The sequence below is a fragment of the Vidua chalybeata genome, chromosome 1 (assembly GCF_026979565.1).
Source record: "Vidua chalybeata isolate OUT-0048 chromosome 1, bVidCha1 merged haplotype, whole genome shotgun sequence".
Classification (NCBI taxonomy): domain Eukaryota; kingdom Metazoa; phylum Chordata; class Aves; order Passeriformes; family Viduidae; genus Vidua; species Vidua chalybeata.
Window position 1 is genome coordinate 31,519,984 of NC_071530.1, and position 15,280 is coordinate 31,535,263.

General features: G+C 36.1%; 1 protein-coding gene across 1 annotated transcript in view; it reads left to right on the plus strand.

Moving 5' to 3' along the window:
* DNAH11 (dynein axonemal heavy chain 11) overlaps positions 1-15,280 on the plus strand; it is a 94,021-nt gene that overhangs the window by 51,710 nt on the left and 27,031 nt on the right. The window contains 7 exon segments of the mRNA XM_053933734.1: positions 961-1,153; positions 1,362-1,508; positions 5,641-5,823; positions 6,592-6,697; positions 11,632-11,645; positions 13,973-14,024; positions 14,027-14,089. Of these exon segments, the coding sequence (XP_053789709.1) occupies positions 961-1,153; positions 1,362-1,508; positions 5,641-5,823; positions 6,592-6,697; positions 11,632-11,645; positions 13,973-14,024; positions 14,027-14,089 (758 nt within the window).

Here is a 15,280-nt window from a genome sequence, read left to right on the forward strand (position 1 = left end):
GCATCTTGATGCTGCTGCATGAGGTTAATAATGGGAGCTGGCTGGCTTATTCCCATTTTGTCAGCTGAAGACCTTCCAAAAAATGGTCAACAGAAAAGTGTGGCCGAGTTTTTAAAGTCTGTTTTTAATAAAGTAGCCTCTGCTATTAAATTATTTAAATGCTCTTGTTTCTCTGATTTCTAATTTGATGAAGACCAAATGGTAATTGGACAATTTCATATGCTGCATGCTGTGCTGGCTGACAGACCCAGAGCTCCAGGCACTATCTAGCCAGGCACTTGAACATTGAGCCATTTTTGCCCTGCACTCTGGAGCTTCACAGAAGAATATCAAATGAAGCACTGTTTAGTACTTTGCTTAAAGAAAAAGACATAAAGTCAGCTCAAACAAATTGAAAAATCAAATGAGTGGAGAGATTTGGGATGTCTACAGTCATCTGTTAAAACTCAGTATTGCAGCTTTGTCAAATCAAATGGTCAAATTTTGAAAAGGTAAATTAGGTCCATTTTGTAAGATTTCAGGAGCCCACCAAATCAGGAGAGCTGTCAAGACCTTCCATGTGATTAAAATTTAAACCCTCTAATATTTGTCTTCCACTTTGTCTTATCAACCCTATCCGGATCAGATTACCAAGAACTCTCTGGTTAAAATATATCTTGATTAGCTCTCATACAAAATGATTGGTAGCTTAGCAGAAAAACAAAACAAAACAAAACAAAACAAAACAAACAAAACAAACAAAACAAAAAACAAACAAACAAACAAATAAAAAACAAACAAACAAACAAAAAAACATGCTAAACACACAGTCATTTGAAAAAACCTTCTTTATATGTGCAAATATATTGTTGCTGGATATTTTTATATGAGTTTCTCAACTGGCAGGCAATGAATTGTTATTTCAGCACAATAACAGGTAGTTTTTGTCCAGCAGTCTCTGAGTGTGTCTCAACCTTTCAGCAAAGCTCTGCTGGAATTATCTGCTCAGAGTGAATACCAAGCATTTTTCATGGCATCCTTCTGCCTTTACGTTGGCGCCTTTGCCGCGTGCAGCAGCTGCGCCTCTTTTGCACCGCTGAGACACCTGACTGCAGCCCCAACCTCAGCAGCAGGACAGACATCTGAGCATCTCAGGCAAGCTGTGGGGTCTGTGGTGGGTGCACATAGGCTGCCATTATTAAATTATTTATGTCCACAAAATTCTGTCAGGTACAAACAGAAAAAAAAAAAAAGATAAAAAAATGAAAAGACTGTGCTTCTTGTTAGAGACCCACCAAACATGAATTTTGTTTTCAGTTCAGCTTTTGGATCTCAGAACCATGCCAAATGTTCTGAATAATGCATTACCTTTTGCCCTCTAGGTAGAAGATCTAAAATCCAAACTTGCTACTCAAGAGGCAGAACTGCAACTGAAAAATCAAGATACTGAAGCTTTGATTGCTAAGATAGGGTTTCAGACTGGGAAACTGAGACAAGAAAAGGCCATAGCAGATGCAGAGGAGCTAAAGGTCAGTCTAATTCTCCTATTTACTGGTGTTGAGCTATATTTAACACAAAATAAACCTTTTTAGGTGAACAGTTTTGAACAACTTCCTCTCCAGGGAGCATAAAGTCTAAAGAATTATTATACTTACACGTGTAACAGCATTTCACACCATGATTACCACTTGACCTTTCTTTACATTATGCCTTTTCCTAACCTTTTAGCTGTTCTGATGAGATGAAAGAACAATAAATACTGAACTCATTCAAGCATTTAATGGATGTGGATCTCGAGAATCAGACCTATTTGTAATACAGTAAAGGTCAAAGAGTCATATCCTAACACTTCAGATTTCTAAAGGCTTTGAGGCTCTAGGTAAATTGAACAACTCAATTGATACAATTCATTCCACCACTTTATAAGGTACAAACCTTGAATCTTAAGATTATAATAGCATTCCTGACAATATATGTCTTCAGTGTTGACTCTCCTTATTTTTGCTCTCAGTTCAGCTGTTAGCATTAGTTATCAACATCTTTGTTGGAAAGGCAGAGGATCACATGCTTTACTGTTCACCACAGAATGAATAGAAATGCATCATTTCATCAGGAGTCTAAAATTTCCTTCTACAGTTGCAAGCGTGGCTTTTGAATTAAAGTACCAGCAGTATGGAGTGCTGTAAAGTGAAGTTCCTCTGCCTTTAGAGTCTGGAAGGCTCATTCAAGTCTTTGCTACAAAATCTCACGTATGCTGTGTAATTGAACAATAGTGCAGAAAGGAGTTCTTAATTGACTTGTAATAGTTGCTAATGCCTGATTTTGAGATATGGAAACTTCAAGTTTCCAAGGATTTTGTAGTTTCCAGATATTGACCATCAGGGAAGACTGTCCTGTCTAAACATTCAAAATGTCCTCTCATTTTCTCCTATTTTTGTTTCTTAAATACTTACCACAGATGATATTTAATACCTTTCCAAAAATCTTGTGTCTAATCCTAATTTAACTGAGAGAAAAGTAATTTTTGATACTGAGATAAATGAAGACATGATCAGGACCTTTATATTTCTCTGGAGTATGCTAACTTCAGACTTCAGTCTTTTGTTGATCCATATCTCACATAGGTCTTAAAAATGGCCGTGAAGTTTCAAGTCCAAATCATGCAATTAATTAAACTTGTACAAACGGGATCCAACAGCTCAACATCCTACCAAACACTTTTCATGTGATGCTTTCTTTTCCTTTATTGGTTCCATATGCTTCTGATAAATTTGGATGTTCAAAATATACCCTTAACACAATTTTAATTACTTCATTAAGCAGCTAGGTGAAACACATAGAGTGATTATTGTGAGATAATCACATCTTTGGGCCACTTTGTTTCAGGGATGAAGTTCAGCACCTGACACTAATGATTACTGTACTCCACTGTTCATTGCTTTATTGCACTTCTGAAATGTTTTCATTGGAAATGAAAGCGTCATTTTGTGCTACATTAATCTAAAACTGTTTCATAAGGCTAGCAATAGTTTCTAAACACTAATCTTCTCTCATTTTTTGTTACCAAAAAAAGCCCAGCAAATGAGAATACATCTTCAGCTAAGTAATTTGTGAACACTCTTCCTAATTGATTAAAATATGTCACCCTATAAAAAATTATCTTTGCTTTCCAGGTCTATAGATTTTAAATTGGAGTTTACAAGAGCTTTTTGAGGTTTACAACCTTAAGCAAGTAAATACCTTGGAGGTATTGACTTGGAGTGAAGTATTACTTAAGAAAGAATAGGTGAAGAATGGAAATCACTTTAGATCCGACTTATTAGGAAAAGTGAGTTCAGTGTGCATTCCACATAACTGTGGCAGGGCTGCACACCTGTTTAGTAATAAACAAGGGTTTTACCATGAACACGACACTGGAAAGGTTTTAAAATAGTGGGTAGTCACACTGTTGTCATTTTGCTGGCCATTATTGTGCTTTGAATGTTGTCAGCCAGAGCAGCTTACTCATGAAGGTGCATATGCCATTGCCTTTTGAAACAGGACCTACCCCTTTAAAGACAGAAAATGTGCAGATCATGGTGTAGGTATATGTGTGACAGTGACACTAGCTGAGGATTAGGAACAAATCATAAAAGCTGCATCACAGGAGATGAGGGACATATTTAACTTGATTAGTAACTTGTCATTTATAATGTAATCCATATTGATTTTTAATATTTGTTATTTCCACAGACAGTAGCTGTGTGTGTCCTACCTAATAAATGTGTACATGGAAAATGTCCCCAACAATTGTAGAAACAGGTTTTATAAGGGTATTAAATTCTTACAGAAGCTCGTTACTGCCAATGCTTGATCCAAGTATTAACATCTTGATCACTGTAATATCTTCTTTCTCTGTAATTTAACTAGGTTTAAGCAAGACCTGACAGGAAATGAGTCTGTGAGATGAGCATGAGGTACAAGGATAAGGATGAACCAAGTATAACTGACTTCAGCCTCAGGCAATGTATCATTAAAAGTGTGTATGGTAATCTTCCAAATACACAATTGCTGATGATACAGAATGCCCCCAGGTTTACTCTCCCACATAAATTTGCACCAGTGAAATCATAATCCGCTTTTAAACAGATAATTAAATTGTTGCAGAAAGTTGTGGAGGCACTCAGATTTCATGTAAAACTGATGCTAACTGATGTAAAGTCACTGATCTAAGCCACTGTTAAGCCAAAATAAGTGTCTTGACAAAGCTGCTTGGACTGATGATTATTCAATTTCCAAACCTGAAATTAAGTACAGTGTTTCCGTATAGGATATTTCCATTTTTCCCATTCCCTCCCTTGTTGTGACCTATGGTTTCAGACATGAGGAATAAAAAGAAGGCAAATTTGGCAAAAGATGGAGGCTGGTATGACAAATTTTACATGTTTTCCTATACCTCAAGACTGGAGTGAATATTTTGCTATTTAGGGAAAGCTCCAGTGCAGCACTGAACCAGTCATTGCCTTCTTGGTATATTCTCTAATTACCTATAAGAAAACCCTTTGAAGGGGAAGAAGGGGCAGTGAGGGGAAAAAAAGTTCATGGGTCTCAAAATCTTAGCAAAAAGTCTTCACTCTCTTGTTTAGCTCCAGCTTTTGCATTTGGACCTAGATCGTGAAAGGCTTGCAGCTTACTACTGCAATGGCACAGGCTACTGAGTTCCTCCCTGTGTTCAGTAACTCCCCAGGAGTAATAGACTGCCCTAATATGCCCCAGCTTTTTTGTACAGATACCTTACTTGATATCCTGCCCTGCATTACTAGGTAACACCCCATCCCTCAGGCTTGGCAGTCACACCACTCACTTTGGTATCATCTGCAAATTTGCTGAGGGTGAACTTGATCCCACTGTCTGTGTCACTGATTAAGATATGAAACTCTCCTGTATCTCCTCCCAGCCTCTCATCCACCCCCAGTCCCCATGTACAGCATGGCAGTACAAAAAGCAGAAAAGGCCTTGGCTCTGTGTAAGCTCTGCTCAACAATAACAAAAATATCTCTATACTATCAACCCTGTGTTCAGCACAAATCCAAAACACAGCTCCAGATCAGCCACTCTGAAGAACATTAACTCTACCCTAGCCAAAACCAACATACTGTCACATTAAGGGAAAGGGCCTGAGGACACAAAACTCTTTAAAAGAAAGGTAAATATCAAATGGACATCAGATACTATCTGAGATGAAACAAGTAAGTAATAGTTCAAAAAGAGAGTCAGAGAAAAAGAAAATAAATCACATATTCATTTTCTTGCAGCTTGAATTTAGGTGGAGAAGATATGACCCTGCATCGCTCTTTTCTGTGTACCTTTGGTGACAAACTCAAGCCAGCTTGAGAACCATTGGGATTTATTGAATGCAAAACCAGGAGAAACTAAAAGGGAGAACATTTCATTATATTTATCTGATTTCCCCCTAGTTTCTCAAGCAAGACATAAATCACAGATTGTATTTGTGACAGTGAATGTTTTCATGTTTTGGGGGAAATATTTTTGCGTTGTACTGAACAACATTTCTAAATCAATTAGCTAGTGCAGGATTCTAGTTTTACCTTTGAGATGAAAGTAGGATTTAGCTTCTGCTTTAAAAAAATTGAACATTATATGCACTGGAACGTCTCACAGGTTGATGATTCTTTGCAAGATTTAATCAACTATGATAAGGAGCATATTTCTCAGCATTGTCTGAAGGTTGCCAAGGAACATTACTTGAAGGATCCAGATTTCAACTCAAATTATGTTCATACAAAATCCTTTGCAGCAGCTGGTCTCTGTGCCTGGGCCATCAATATAGCAAAATTCAGTGAGGTATGTATATATCAGCTCTTGAACTAGCCCTGATAAGGGAATTTCAGTTAATGAATTTTTTATTATTTTAGTTATTTATTTCAGCTTTGTGTTCTGGGGAGCATGTAACAACCACCAGAGATCAAGTGGGAAGTGTTCAGTATTTGGCAGTATGTATGTGTCTATTTCCTTTTAGTAGGAAGTAGTAAAAAAGATGTAGCTGTCCAGGACTTTTCAACTGTCATTACTATGCAACAGTTGGGAAATATTCTCCAGATGCACATGTTTCACTTGAAACATCCATCCTGGGTCTGGCTGGCGTATGTGCCAGGGCTTATCCCTTGTGATTCCCTGGAGCACCTGGCAGCAGGATTTCTCCATTCATCCTAGCATTATAGCATGCTCATTTAATTACTGAACAGTAAAAAACTTATCAATTGTAGATGAAATTTACTCAGGTGTAATGCCTGTCTGATTTCCACCTGTATTCTAAAATCATGGAAGTGATACTTACAAATTAATTCTAGTTGGAGAGTAGACCCACTAAGGTTGCATTGAGTTCTGCTTAAAATGTCCTTCTATAGATTATCATAAAATCTCCTATAGTCAGTAATGAGAGAAATCTGCCTGACTCACTGTTATGTAGAAAAATGTGTCTAAAGCAAAGAAATGTAATGAAAGACTACTGGGATTATCTTAAAGTCTTTCTTCAGGAGTAGTTTGTAATTTTTTTAATAAAGTGAGGCCAATTTTTTCTCTAATGTACCAATGTGGTATGTCTTTTTCAAGATGTATTGTGAGAGAGAACCAAAATATTGTGCTCTGGCTCAGGCTAACACTGAATTAGCAGCAGCTACAGGAAAACTAGAAGTCATCAGGAAAAAGCTTCTTGTAAGTATAGCTTGATTAATAAACTTCATTCTCTAACACCTTGAGCCACCTTAATTTCATTAACTTTTATTTATTTATTTTAATGTGTTCCATTTTTATTGATTTTATTACTACCTAATTCAAATATTAAAGGCATGCTCTCATTAGGGATTATCACTATTTTCCCCACTAATGTACTAAAGAACAATCTGCGGTTTGGGTGGCAACACACGAAGCTGTTTACCCAAAGGACTGAATTTCCTCAAAGCCATCTAGGCACATCACAGCCAATAGATTAATAATTGGAATGGTAGTTGATAGAAGTAACTGACTGTGAGTTTTACATGTGGCAAGCACATTTCTCTCTCTCTCAGGATTTTTTATTGAGGTGCACAGAGAGAAATGAAAGAGAAAACAATTTCTATTTCTGCTCCTTGTTTTTGCCACATCAACAAATACATGCCAAGTTTTTATACCAGTAATGACCTACTGCAGTATAGCAATTGCATCCAGAAAGGGCTATAGAGGCTCATGCTCATTTGTGTTCACTTTTGTCATTAAACATACGATAATAACAGCTTCAAATCTCCTCTGATTCTTTGAAAGACCCACAAACACGGGTACACGTGTGTGCTCACATGCACATAGAAGAGGAAACTTTGATTAGTCTTTTGCTGACAAGTGTCTTGTGAGTTAATGATGTAATTGAAGACCACACTTGTCCTCAAGTATCTATTGAATTTTTGAGAGGGATTATTTGTTGTGTAAGTATGCACTTAATGGAGCAACTGCAGCACAAAGCACTCTTGATACAAAGACATCTCATGGTATCTTGGGAGATGGTGGGTGGAAGGACTTTCTGCTGCAAGCTAATCAACTTTACTAAGCAAAGAAATCTTCAAATGCTTTGAAATCTGTGACATTAATTAGGTTTAAAAGACTTTGACTTTGCCTCAGACCTGTTTGTTGGTAATATTTAGATCTGTAACCTCACAATTTAAGATATCAAGCAATAACCAAAGGCTGAACAAATCTCTAATGTGGCGTTTATTCTCATTGCTTTCTCTTGAATTAGCATTTTAAAAGAATGACAGACACTCACTTTTATGGATACTCTTGCAAACCTGTGAGTTATGGTATTTTAGAATTTAATTCTTTATTTCAGGAATTTCCTGTTTTTCCTCCTGCTATTTTAATATCCTTTTTTTTTTCCTTGTTTTGAAGGAGATACAGTTTTAATGGCTAAATAAAGATAGATTGTACCATCTGACTTTATCTTCTGATCCCTCTGACCCCCACCCCAAAAATCCCATCAGCTGTTACAGCAGGAATTTTTCTTCCATGTGAAACAGTCTTAGCCTTATGACCTTGGAGTTGCCCATTTAGATCAAAATCTACCCTAATGAAGCTTGTATCTGCACTAAAAGACAGCTTTATGGAAGCACTATGTTTTTTTTATTTTACACATCTATATTGATATATGTCTATTAAGTACAAACACTTTTGGACAAAAATAGCCTTCTGATGTTGTTTTGGGGAGATTTTATATTTTTTGCTATTTTTTAATACACAGCAGTCACCCCTGAAACTCATAGAACCTTTTATAGTTTTAATGTATTCCTCTGAAAAATGTCTTCCTTGCCTGACAGTATCTCGAATAACATTTTCCTGGTTTAGTGACCTCGCATTCAATCAGCCTCCAAATCCAAATAATTTTTCTGCATTTGTTTACTTCCCATTTTTAAAAAATTTGTTTACTTTACCTTTTTTTACATTTATTTACTTCCCCTTTCCTTGCCTCATACATTTTTCTGAGGGTTGTTAGCAGCAGTATTTCTCTCAGCTGTGCTTAATTCTTAATAGGAAGAATTCTGCACTACAGGTGAAGTTGCAATTCCTTTGCATTTGTCTGTGTCCTGTGTTAGGTCAACACTTGTCATACTGTCATTTACTATGAATATTTTTACCAACCACTTTTTAAAATCCATACTACATATTCAACCAGGATTCCCTTTATATGGTGGGAGGATCCCATTAAAACTATTATGTTTATAACTGATTCATACCCTTGCTGATCCACTTGATGAACTTTTCTAAGGAATTGTCATTTTAATTTTTAATTCTCTAGCAGGTATTACTCAACAATAAGCTCCAGAGCTCATGGGGTTGTTGAATGGATAACTCTACAGCTGGACAAATTCATTGTTGATAAATGCAAAATAATATATTTGAACTTTTTATGAGTACTTCTTGATTCCTGTTCATTGATTCATAGCTTAGGAAAGACGACATGGGGGCTGATCATGAAGGATTCAAAGACAACTTTGAAGTTATTCCTGTATTGAGTAGAGAGTAGGAGTGGATTACCCCCAAAGATCCTTCTAAACTATATCATTTTATGATTCCAAAAATAAAATTGAAATTTAGTTCATGCAGTAATATTTTATAAGATTAACTTCAGCAGAAGAATGACTAGGAAATACCTGTCTAGGCAGTGTGTCTACTATATATGCTAAGATCTATTTCTAACATTTAAGTAAGTTTTATATAGTAAAATCTCATGCACACATCACTCAGGAAAACTTGGTTTTGACTTGTTTCTCATAGCTGACTTGTGATTCGTCCAGAAATTTGAAGATGCCAAGAAGAGATTCAGTTTTATGAAAAACCTTTAAAAATGTGCCCTTACATAATTAATCTTAATCTACCACTTCTGTACTGCAGATTATTGGCAATTTTTTTTCTTAAGGCAAATTATTCTTCTTGGGCATTTCTGTATTTGCTTCTTGTGGTCCACATGTTGCATTCATCGCTGGGGAAGAATGTCCAGTCACTGTTTTTAGGTGCTCTACTATTCAGCCTCCAATCACTTCACAAGCTTCAGTTACAATGCAATCCTTTGCACAGGCCAGTGCAAAATATTGTGCATTTGAATGTCTTGCAAATTCCAGATAGGAATGGGATTCTCATCTAATGCATCATCCTTTTTTCCATTTGTGAGGTGATTGAAGTTACTGAATTCCACAAACTGCTTAACTATATATATGCTATAGCCCAACAGCTTCCATACAGTTGCACTAGCAATGATTTCTCTATCTATTGTACTCAAACCATATAATTTCTTGTTAATGGAGAGAAAATGTTAAAATGTTATTTAAAGAAAATATTTGAAAGTGATTGAAGTAACCTAGTTTTAATTACATGTCTAATTTTATCTAATAGCTATGTGGCAGACTGAAAGTTATCACAATGTCTATAGGTAGTACATAACATTAAGACACGTATAAATGACATTGATAGCTTCCCGAGGACTGGCAACTAGAAGAAAAAAAAAAATAAATTGCAAGTTAGCATGTACCAGAACTTCAAACAATCTATGAAGCTTAGAAGGAATTTTTTTCCAGAATTATAACAAGTTGGGATTGTGACACCCACTTTATAAAATGTTAATTCAAAAAGTTTCACCTATAGGAAATTATATGGCTGAGAAATGCATTTCCTCTGATGGTTTCCTACCTATGAAATGTTAGAGGATGATGAGAGACTGAGTTCATTAGAAAAGTTCAGCAGATGGAATGAAGTCTGCAGACTGGTGAGTACAGGATCCCTTCCTGTCTTTGCACTTTGGTATCTGGGTTCATCCTTTTTCTCCATGTAAACATGTACAACATGGTGAATAACATTCAACAGTGAATAAATTTCTCAACAGTGAATAAATTTCTCTGCATCCCTCTTCAATGATCCTGAACTGCACTGTTAAATGTTACATTTAAAATCAGCTTGGCTTCCTCAGCTGGAAACTTGAATTAATCCATATGCTAAAGGACATGGTGTGCAACGTGCTGTTCATGGGGACGACTGTTATGTACAGCAGTAGCATTAACCAGAGTTAACTGATGAAAAGATGCAAATTCAGCATGAAACATTGACATTTTACTATCATCCATCTTTGGAGTTCAAATAAAATGCTGTAGATATATCAGGCAGTTTTCTTTGTCTTTTCTAGAGAGTTTAACATCTAGCCAAGTTTCAACAGTTCCATTTTTCCAACCATGGTACTTCTTCATCTGCTTGATTTCCTTCTTCATTCAGTATTTTGTAATGTGGACCCTTGGCCTATGCAACCTGTTCCATCTGGTTCATGTCAGGCTTTTTAAAGATAAGATTCATTGTGTAAGGAAGTCTGTGAAATTGGTATAAAGGGAAGGTAAACTTGTATTTTTTTTCTGGGAAAAGAAAAATGAACCATTCAGGCAACAGGCAACACTTCTTAGCAACAGGTACTTAGATTTTATTTACCTTAGCAGCTGATAAACCTGTGTAGCCCATCAGCCTGTAGAAAGCTCTTAGTGCTTAAATGAGTTGTTTGAGTAAACAACTCAGAGTTGTGTCCATAAAAACAAGAATTCTTATGTTAAAGGAAGTTCACTCTCTATATATGGACATTTTTCTGTGCCTGTCTCTCTGGGCTATCAGTCAACTGTATCCAGTCAGCAGGATTGCCCCCTATTCTTCAGTTCATTTCTTGCCCTTTTCCCTTTCAGTCATTTATTTGCCTGTCCCTTTTCCATCTTCCTCTATCAATTTTCTGAAGAATAAACTTGAAGGCAGAGCATCAGATACTAGTGATCTTTGCTTCTGCACTCATGGTTATTCTGTGCTCCTTGACTCATAATTCAGCTTCTTTCTGTTGGCAAAGAGAGAGAGGCAAGGAGAGTTGTACACATTTTTCATATGGAAGTTTTTGTGGCCAGCATTCTCAGCAATGATAACCAGTGCAGCTGTTAGTAATCAATAACACACCTTCAGTCTAGGCAGCACAGTTACTAACCTCCTTTCACTTTTCATGGGCTCCAGAATACATCTTTAAATGAGAAATGATGAGGGGATCGACTGCCCCCCCAGTCAGCTCACAGACACCACCAAACTGGGCAGGAGTGTTGATCTGCTGGAGGGTAGGGAGGCTCTCCAGAGTGAACTGGACAGACTCTCCTCCCAGGCAACAAGGACAAGAGAAAATGGCCTCAGGTTGTGTCAGAGAATGATTAGATTACATATTAGGAAAAATTTCTTCACCAAAAGTGTTGCCCAGTAGAGTCACCATCCCTGAAGGTATTTTTAAGATTTGTAGGTGTGGCATTTGGGGGCATGGTTTAGTGGTGGGCTTGGCAGTGCTGGGTTAACAGTTGGACTCAATGATCTTAAAGGTAATTGCTGACCAAAATTATTTTATGGTCTATAGGCAACGTTGTAATAAATATTATTACAGTAATCTTTTTTGATGGTAAATATAGACAGGCTGGTATTAATAATAGAAATACACTGTGTAATTCAAACATTTTAAATGTTCTGAAGATGATTAAAAAACATTCTGTGGAGGATGATGACTATGAATCCCTTCTTGTATGTTAAAATTTTAATATTCCATCAAGTCCAACAATTGCTATATCGTAAATTGATTACAGTAGGTGGAATGAAAAGGTAGTTAGGAAATACCAAAAAGGATTGCTTCTTCATAAGCAAAATTATTTTATAAGTATTTTGAGTGGAAATAAATCAAATTTCCATCCTTCATGAGACTAGTTATCTAAATATAAAATATTTATATTTATAATATTTATAAAAATATTTGTGAAAATTATGATTTTTACATTCATATATATTTCACAATAAGTATGCCTATACTATGCTAGAAAAAAAAAAAAAGAGAAGTAAAGTTTAGCAATGCTAAGGCTAAAAAGTTGGGTCAAGCTGATCCTTTTTGCAGAAGTGGTGCAATTTTTATTAGTTATCATTACAATCATTGTTATTAATATATGAGAGCATTTAAAATATACTCTGTGCCTGACAAGGATTATACGAGGGCACAGTCCAGCAGGCTTGCTATGGAGAGTAATGGCTCTCTGCTGTGATTTGTGGAACAGAGTTTCCTGGCACTAGCTTCCTTGAAAACAAGTGTATTTAAAATACATGGTTTATCCCATAGGGTGTTGAATTTAGGGTGTTGGAGTATAAAAGGCAATATGTATTTCTGCTGTTGCTAAGCTTTATTTATGTTGCATGCTCTGAAAAGATGACAAAAGGGAATGGTGTGTTTTGTAGTGACAACTTTCCTATTCAGAAATCATAGGATAAGAACTGCTGTGATAAAGGAGACTATTATGCATCAAAAAAAAAAAAAAAAAATTCAAATCCCACAGATATTGAGGCATTGCTTACTATTTGTCTCACTCTCTCATCTTTACTACCTGAGCCTTTGATGGATGAGTGTACTTGAACTATAGTCAGCTCTGTGTTCTCATGCAGGCAAACTTGAGGTGTCTAGAAATAAGTCTCTCCTGAAAAACAGTAGAGAACTGTACTGTGCTCCTTCTTATACCTTGAATGCTAGAATGATGAAGTTTTACTTAGAGCCCATCTTTGTTAGATGCCCTTATTGAGGGCAAGTCCTCATACTTATTGAGTATAAGTCCTCATTAGTCTCTCAATTTAAGATTCATCACCATAAAAAGTGTATTGGCTGCCTCATTATCCCTCAAGAAATCTAGTCAACCTTTATTAATCTATAAGATACATCTTTCTCCTTTTGCCAAAAAAATTGTTATTTTAAATTTATAAATAATTTCTAAATTTCCAGCAATAAATAAACCAGCAATTCAAGCATCAAACCTGACAGAAGAGAACAAAATCTCTGATCTTGCAAAAATGGTAAAAAAGAGCTTTTGTGGAGGTATGCACAACTTGCTCCTGCTGCTGTTCTTTCAACAAACCCCACATAGGAAAATTTTGCCTTCAAGTGGAACTTGCTGTTGTTAGCTCTGCATGTTACTCTAGAGAAACAAATTGGTTTGAGGTAACTTATTTTGAGGCACATGCAGTATGAAACCCCTAAAAGCAAAGTCAGGGACGTTGCTGCCTTCTGAGCAGAATGCAGAGAAGTGTGGTTGAAGGTGCAGATCAGCGTGCAGAAGATCTGCCCATGAGCAGATTACTGAATGTTTTTGTGTCTCCAGGCTCATATGCAAAATGAAAATAATAATTCTGTCTTGCATTTTTTTAATTTAAATTGTTGTTAGTTGATATACTTATGGTGGTCCAGGAGCTGCAGGAAAAAGACCACAGAATTTAGCAAAACATTTCCTCTGAAGTTTGTGTCCCTCAAAGTTAAAGGTACTGCCTAAAATTATTGTGATTAAAATATATTATTTGAAATAAAAATAATAATACTTTTAAAAAGCAAACAAAACCCCCAAACAACAAACCTTAGCTACACTATTTACCCATCCCTTTTCTGCATAAGCTCACAGCTTCACTTGAGAAAGCAGTTGAAGAAACAGTCCTATGTCAAGATGATTAAACAGAATAAACAAAATCACTGGGCCAGCCAACAGGTTGGTTAAGTGACCTGAGGGAAGAAGATTTTGCCTGAATATTCATCTCAGTGAGAGCTTTTAAATAGTTGAATTTTTTTGTTGAGCAGGAGGCTAAGCCTAAATTTTTGAAGATTGTGTGGGGAAAATAGGTAAGGGGAATGCAGGGCGAGCAGAAAGGTGACAAGATGACCGTTATTAGGAATCCTTTAAATTAAAAAAAAAAGACCTAACCAAACAACCCCAAACCACAAATAAACTCTCAATAAAATTGTGTGAAGTAAAATGTGCTGCACCAGAATTTTATTTCCTAAAAATCAAGTATTGCTGAGAAACTGATATTGGCATGATTGCTAGAGAGAAATCTCAATAACGAAGTCACCACATTTATACACAACTGTGAACACATTGTGACAGCCTGGGCAGCCTCTGGTTAATGAGCAGAAAGACTGAATAATCCTCTAGGTCAGGATGGAGCCGCCCTGCATCTGCCCTTGTTGCACTTTAGATTGCAAATAAGTGGAAGACGTCCATCAGATATTTGGTATTTGCTTTTGGTTTTTTACAGAAACTAATAATTTTTAAATAAGAATGAAATGTATTTATGTTAAAATTATATATATTTCAGTGTGATTATTAGCTTTATTTGCAGACAAACATCATTAAAGCTGTCACATGCTTATTTAACAGAACCATTGGAGTCAGCCACAGCATTTCTGAGCAATCTCTCCTCGGTCTTTACAGAAATTGTTCTGTCTCAATTCATCATCTAGAATTTTAACAATTCCTTTTCTTGACAAATATGTATATATGACAGGAAATAGAAGATACAAGGAATATTTACACTATGACATGAGTTCCCAAGGTAATCTGAATAAATATTTTAAGTTGGCTTTCTTAAAATCGCTGTGACCTTGCTTTCTAAGATCAAAGCGGATACTTTTTTTCCTGCAAATATCTCAGCAGAGGCTAGCAATCATTATTAAATCACTTTGGAAAAAAAGTATTGTAAGAGCATAAAACTAATAAAAAAAACCCCAGCAATTAAAACAGAATTTTTTTTTTTTTGATTCTGAAGTTACTATGCTAGAAATGTAAAATATGTAAATAATCATTCCTTTGGTAGAAAAACAGTGAAGTTGATGTTCCTATCTGCATATGAAAACTTTTATTTCTCCAAAGACACCTGAGATGGTCCCTATTGGCCTGGCCTTGCAGCCCTCCAAAGCCTTTGGAAG